This window comes from Oncorhynchus keta, chromosome 33, assembly GCF_023373465.1.
Source record: "Oncorhynchus keta strain PuntledgeMale-10-30-2019 chromosome 33, Oket_V2, whole genome shotgun sequence".
In the NCBI taxonomy this organism is placed as follows: Eukaryota; Metazoa; Chordata; class Actinopteri; order Salmoniformes; family Salmonidae; genus Oncorhynchus; species Oncorhynchus keta.
The window spans coordinates 17376638-17382665 of record NC_068453.1 but is presented as its reverse complement, the minus strand read 5'-3'; the positions used below and the strand labels follow the sequence as shown (position 1 = coordinate 17382665).

Sequence of the window (6028 nt, the reverse complement as noted above, 5' to 3'; positions counted from 1 at the left end):
GAATAGTACAGTCCAGAGTGTAGGCATTGAGCTCATTGAGTAGCGGACAATTGCAGTGAGTATCACCATCAGTACCACAACGGCACGCCAAGCCCCGGTGCTCAGACCGACCGACCTCCCCACAGAAAATCGGCCACAGTCATTCCCTGCCAGCCATGAAACAGACTCTGCTCGAGCTGATGAGGATGAGCAGAATATGCCGGATGGTACTCGCCACTTGTTTGGGATCTTTTATTCTGGTCATCTTTTATTTCCAAAGTATGTTCCAACCAGGTAGGTAGGATCTCTGTCTCTCTCGAATTTGTTGTGTGTTGTGTTCATTGATCTGTGACGTCCTCACTACTGCCCAGTGCCCACTCTGTTGTGGCATGTTGATATCGATCTATTTGTTGACTGTGTTGAATCATGCATTTTATAAATAATTACAAGGTTGTAACAGCCATCTATCCGGCGGACGCGTAATTCCATCCTGTGTCGCCGAGGTTGGGAAATAATTTGTTGCCTGTTTTAGGTCAAACACTATCACATAGATTGTGCGTTTATGCAATTGATCGTATAGGCTATTGTGCCAGAGTCAGCAATCTCTTGGGGAACAAGCACGAAATGTGTGTTTTGAGATTGCGGTATGCATTGCCTGTAGTCGCGGGCGTTTTCGCTGGTATGGATGGATGGATGCTTTTTGTCTCCCTCCAGTCAGTTTGGCTGAAGTGGACCCTGTGCCACTGCCACGGTACAGTTCGCCCGCGTCCGTACAGTAGAGGCTCTGTACCATGAATCAAAGAGCCCTGCTTTCAGACGCGCAATGATCGCACTGTACAAACAGCAAAATGCCTCAATATTGACCTACAACAGGTTTACTGTAAGGATAAATTATTTCTGAGCATCTGTGTGGCGCTGTTAAATTCCTCCCGTGACTGAAACTGTTTAATTTGAGCTCCTGTTCCATGCCATGGTCCAGGATCAGAGAGGTGGCAAAAATACACTTTTTCTTTTAGAAAAGGACGTATGAGAGAAAAAAAGCGTGATTTAATGACCTCAATTATATTGAATACATTGGCTATGCTTTATTTCAATGTGGCCACGTCTCTATTTGCTGTAGTAGGGAATATAGTGATGTAAATCATAACAGGGTATTGTACCATGTAGATTTTTTACAGCCAACGTGACCGTATTATTGCTAAATGGGATTTTGCACTAATACTTTATTAGTTCCCCTCCTTTGATTCAAAGTTGTGTCCGAAAAGTGAACAGGGTGGTAATGGATTTTCTTGAAAGGAAGGGGAATACCAGCGAATGCATTGTACTAAAGAATAACCAAGTACTAATGCGTAAAACTCAAATTACCACGCCGTACTTCCACATCATTTGGTGGAATTTCTGAGACCCCGGTTGTGAGTCATCGATTTAGGCTACACCCGCGACGGTCTCCTCTCATCACTAGCCTACTGCACCGGAATGCGTGTCATCCCTATTCCGTTAACCATACAGCACCACGGAGACTGTCCCAGTATATGTGCGTTAGTGCGCACACAGATACTAGGGAATGTGGAGAAATGCTTTCCAGCGGTGATGCATGACTCCCCGCGACATTCTGTAGTTCCACAAAGACAAAAGGCTATAGCGAGCCTCTCCCAGGCATAGGGACCTATCTCGTTTTAGAAGAGGGGACATCAGAAAATGTTGCATGTAATTGTTTTTGAATAATACATCTCTGACAAATGAGAGAAAGCCCTGTGTAAGATGGTGTGTGTGTGTGTGTGTGTGTGTGTGTGTGTGTGTGTGTGTGTGTGTGTGTGTGTGTGTGTGTGTGTGTGTGTGTGTGTGTGTGTGTGTGTGTGTGTGTGTGTGTGTGTGTGTGCGTGTGTCAGTGGTTTAATGGTAGTGGGGTTGTGTGTCTGTGATTATGAAACGATTATATGGGTGAGACCAGGGATTGACATTAATAGTGGTCTGGCAAATTAAGCCTGATCTGAGGTTGCCCCATCAACGGCAGGTGAACCAAACTGCACACTATTCCAGTAGCCTAAAACAGTTCTGTCTGGTTCCTGCCCATTGCTTAAGTGAATAACAGACAATGTCTGACATTTTGGTGTGTAATTGTGTTTATTTCTCTCCCTCTTGACCTCCCCTCCCCTCCCCCCACTCACACACACAATACAGCCTAAGAACATGACAGACTGAACCCCTCTGGTCTTCCCGTTCCGGAATGTTAGACTGCCTGGGAATCCTGTCTCGCCCCCCTGTGCAAACTCTCACCTCGTTTACAGGCCCTTTGGGGTCACGACCTCTAAACCAGACAGTGGAGAGGGACTCCTCATCTGGGTGTCTCAGTGTGGGCTCAACACACACACACACACACACACACACACACACACACACACACACACACACACACACACACACACACACACACACACACACACACACACACACACACACACACACACACACACACACACACACACACACACACACACACACACACACACTTGCTCGCATGCGCACACGAGTGCAAACATGCACACACACTGGAAACACTCCAGTGAAAGTGTTCTTCAAAGAGACAGATTCAGCTTGAGTCATAGTCAGTTGAGCTCAGTTGAAGCTTTGTGCCTCTGATAGATCATTCAGTGTCTGTATGAGGTTGCCTTCCACTGCAGGCAGCCTTTTAAAGGCATTAGGACTGGGACCAAAGGAGCAACAGCAGCTAATATGGATGTTTAGTTTAGTCAGTATTCTTTGGGTGAGAGGTGCCAGGGGGTATTTTGGAGAGACTGGGCATGACTGTCTGTGTGTGTGTTTGTGCACGTGTTTATACTGGGGCTCTGTTCAGTGTATTTTCTTGGCTGTGTGTGAGTGGTGACCTGGTTGTGCACTCTGGCCTCAGTCACACACTCACGTTTCACATCCCCCATAATGCACCAGTGTGTCGAGACTAGAGCAGCCAAGCATGGACAGTGACATGACTCACTGACCTAATTTGGAACCCAGCTGAATTTTTGGGGAAGATTTCCATAGCGACGGACCTCAAAGAAAGCTAGGGGAAGGGGAAAAGGGGGTATGAGGCAGTCAGATGGAGTTTAGCGGAAAGACATGATCAAGAATGAGATTGCCAAAGCCTCTGGTGGAATTTATTTGGGAAACTCAAAATTCCTTACTGCTTGCTACCCCGGGACAGTAATGTAGGGTGGAACTGATACTTTGGGGAAGACGGCTGATTTGCAGACTGTGGTTACCTCATCCATAATCACTGGAGTTTGATGGTAGAATCCTTGACTTACATTCTAGAGCTCTACAGTGTCTCCCTTTGTGCATAGGAATTCAACAGCTTTTATCCCATTTTTGGGAATTCTAGAGTTCATGTCCCTATTTCTGTGCATGTGTTCTAGAACTGTCTCTTTTTTGTGTTGTGGAATTCTCCAGCACAAAAGCTTATGATGTTATCCTTAACAGAGAAGAGATGACCAAGAGTGATAAAACAAGAGTCTCTCTCTATCTTCCTCTCTCTCTCTCTTTCTCCCTCTCTCAAAATTCAATTGAATCGGCTTTATTGGCATCGGAAACATGTTTGCATGTGGAATGGACAATAAGGGAAATGAACAAGGGAAACATTACACTCACAAAAGTTATACAATTATATAGACATTTCAAATGTTATATTATTGGATTTGTACAGTGTTGTAACCATGTGCAAGTGGTTGAAGTATGAAAGGGGAAATACACAAACAGATGATTATACGTTGTAGTTACAATGTTGTTTGTGTTCCTCTGGTTGCCCTTTTCTCATAGCAACGGGCCACAGATCTTGCTGCTGTGACTGCACAATGCCATATTTCGCCTAACAGATATGGGAGTTTATCAATGTTTCATTTGTTTTCAAATTCATTGAGGGTCTATAATCTATGGGAAATATGTGTCCCTAATGTGGTCATACAATTGGCAGAAAGTTAGGAAGTGTACCTCAGTTTCTACCTCATTCTGTGGGCAGTGTGCACATAGCCAGTCATCGCTCGAGAGCCAGGTCTGCCTATTTCTCATAATTTGGTCGGGTCTAAATTCATTTGTATCCTGGGGCTCTGTGGGGTCAGTTTGTGTTTGTGAACAGAGCCCCAGAACCAGCTGGTTTAGGGGACTCTTCTCTAGGTTAATCTCTCTGTAGGTGAGGGTTTTGGGGTGGAATGTTTGGGCATCGCTTCCCTTTAGGTGGTTGTAGAATTAAACAGCTCTTTTCGTGAGTTTGATAACTAACGCATGTAGTCCTAATTCTGCTCAGCATGCATTGTTTGGGGGTTTTGCAGGATCCTGCATGCAGAGTCTCAATTGGGTTTTTGTCCCATTTTATGAATTCTTGGTTGGTGAGACCTCACAACCATAGAAGGCAATGAGTTCGATAACGGATTGAAGTTTTTTTTAGCCACATCCTAATTAGAGTTTTATTTTCCTTTTGATGGCACAGAAGGCTCTTCTTGCCTTGTCTCTTTGATCATTCACATCCTTGTGGAAGTTATCTATGATAACTTGAGGTGTTGAGGTGTTGAGGTATGAATAGGTTTTTGTTTGATCAAGGACAATAGTGTCTAGATGGAATTTGTATTTGTGGTCCTGGCAACTGGACCTTTTTGGAACACCATTATTATTTTGGTCATACTGATATTTACTGTCAGGGCCCAGGTCTGGCAGAATCTTTGCAGAAGATCTAGGTGCTGCTGTCTGCTGTGCTGCTGTTAGCTTTAGCAGTGCGGAGCGCCTCCGTGATACAGAGAAGAGCAGTCTCAGTTGAATGACTAGTCTTGAAACCTGACTGATTTGGATCAAGAAGGTCATTCTGAGAGAGATAGCGGGAGAGCTGGCCAAGGACGGCACGTTCAAGAGTTTTGGAGAGAAAAGAAAGAAGGGATACTGGTCTGTAGTTGATGACATCGGAGGGATCGAGTGTAGGTTTTTTCAGAAGTGGTGCAACTCTCGCTCTCTTGAAGACGGAAGGGACGTAGCCAGCGGTCAGGGATGAGTTGATGAGCGAGGTGAGGTAAGGGAGAAGGTCTCCGGAAATGGTCTCATATACGTATGCATATGAGATTAATAATGTAGGGTAAGTAACATTATATAAGGTAGCATTGTTTAAAGTGGCTAGTGATATATTTACATCATTTCCCATCAATTCCCAGACTGTTCTAGTGCCCTCTCCAATTCGTTGATTTATATATGTTGAAGAGGGTAGGGCTCAAGCTGCATCCCTGTTTCACCCCACAGCCCTCTGGAAATATATTTTTTTTTGTTGCCCATTTTAACCGCACACTTGTTGTTTGTGTACATGGATTTTATAATATTGTATGTTTTTCCCCCAACACTGCTTTCTATCAATTTGTATAGCAGACCCTCATGCCAAATTGAGTGAAAGGCTTTTTTGAAATCAATAAAGCATGAGAAGACTTTGTCTTTGTTTTGGTTTGTTTGTCAATTAGGGTTTGTAGGGTGAATATGTGGTCTGTCGTACGGTAATTTGGTAAAAAGCCAATTTGACATTTGCTCAGTACACTGTTTTCACTGAGGAAATGTACAAGTCTGCTGTTAATGATAATGCAGAGGATTTTCCCAAGGTTGCTGTGACCCATATCCCACGGTAGTAATTGGGGTCAAATATGTCTCTACTTTTGTGGATTGGGGTGATCAGTCCGTGGTTCCAAATATCAGGGGAAATACCAGAGCTGAGGATGATGTAAAGAGTTTTAGTATAGCCAATTGGAATTTGTGGTCTGTATATTTGATAATTTAATTTAGGATACCATCAACACCACAGGCCTGTTAGGGTTGGAGGGTTTGCAATTTGTCCTGTAGTTCATTAAATGTAATTGGAGAATCCAGTGGGTTTTGGTAGTCTTTATCAGTTGATTATAAGATTTTTGTATTTGATCATGTACAGTATTTTCTTGCTGTTTGTTCTTTGTTGTAGAGCCAGAAAGATTGGAGGAGTGGTTTACTCATACATCTCCATTTTGGATAGATAATTATTTGTGTTGTTGTTGTTTAT

At 43.7% G+C, this 6028-nt stretch overlaps 2 protein-coding genes across 7 annotated transcripts in view; both read left to right on the top strand.

Moving 5' to 3' along the window:
- LOC118365964 (carbohydrate sulfotransferase 11-like) overlaps positions 1-6028 on the top strand; it is a 113145-nt gene continuing 107117 nt past the window's right edge. For 5 of the 6 annotated variants that reach the window (XM_052492229.1, XM_052492228.1, XM_052492225.1 and 2 more), the window contains exon 1: positions 6-273. In XM_052492229.1, the coding sequence (XP_052348189.1) occupies positions 156-273 (118 nt within the window). In that variant the 5' untranslated portion in view covers positions 6-155. Of the gene's footprint in view, positions 274-6028 lie in introns of all 6 variants that reach the window. The other variant, XM_052492230.1, reaches the window with a different exon arrangement.
- The window catches only part of LOC118365888 (E3 ubiquitin-protein ligase TRIM39-like), a 95088-nt gene continuing 89276 nt past the window's right edge, over positions 217-6028 (top strand). Inside the window, exon 1 of the mRNA XM_052492222.1 lies at positions 217-258. The gene's annotated coding sequence lies outside the window, so the exon portion shown is untranslated. The remainder of the gene's footprint in view (positions 259-6028) is intronic.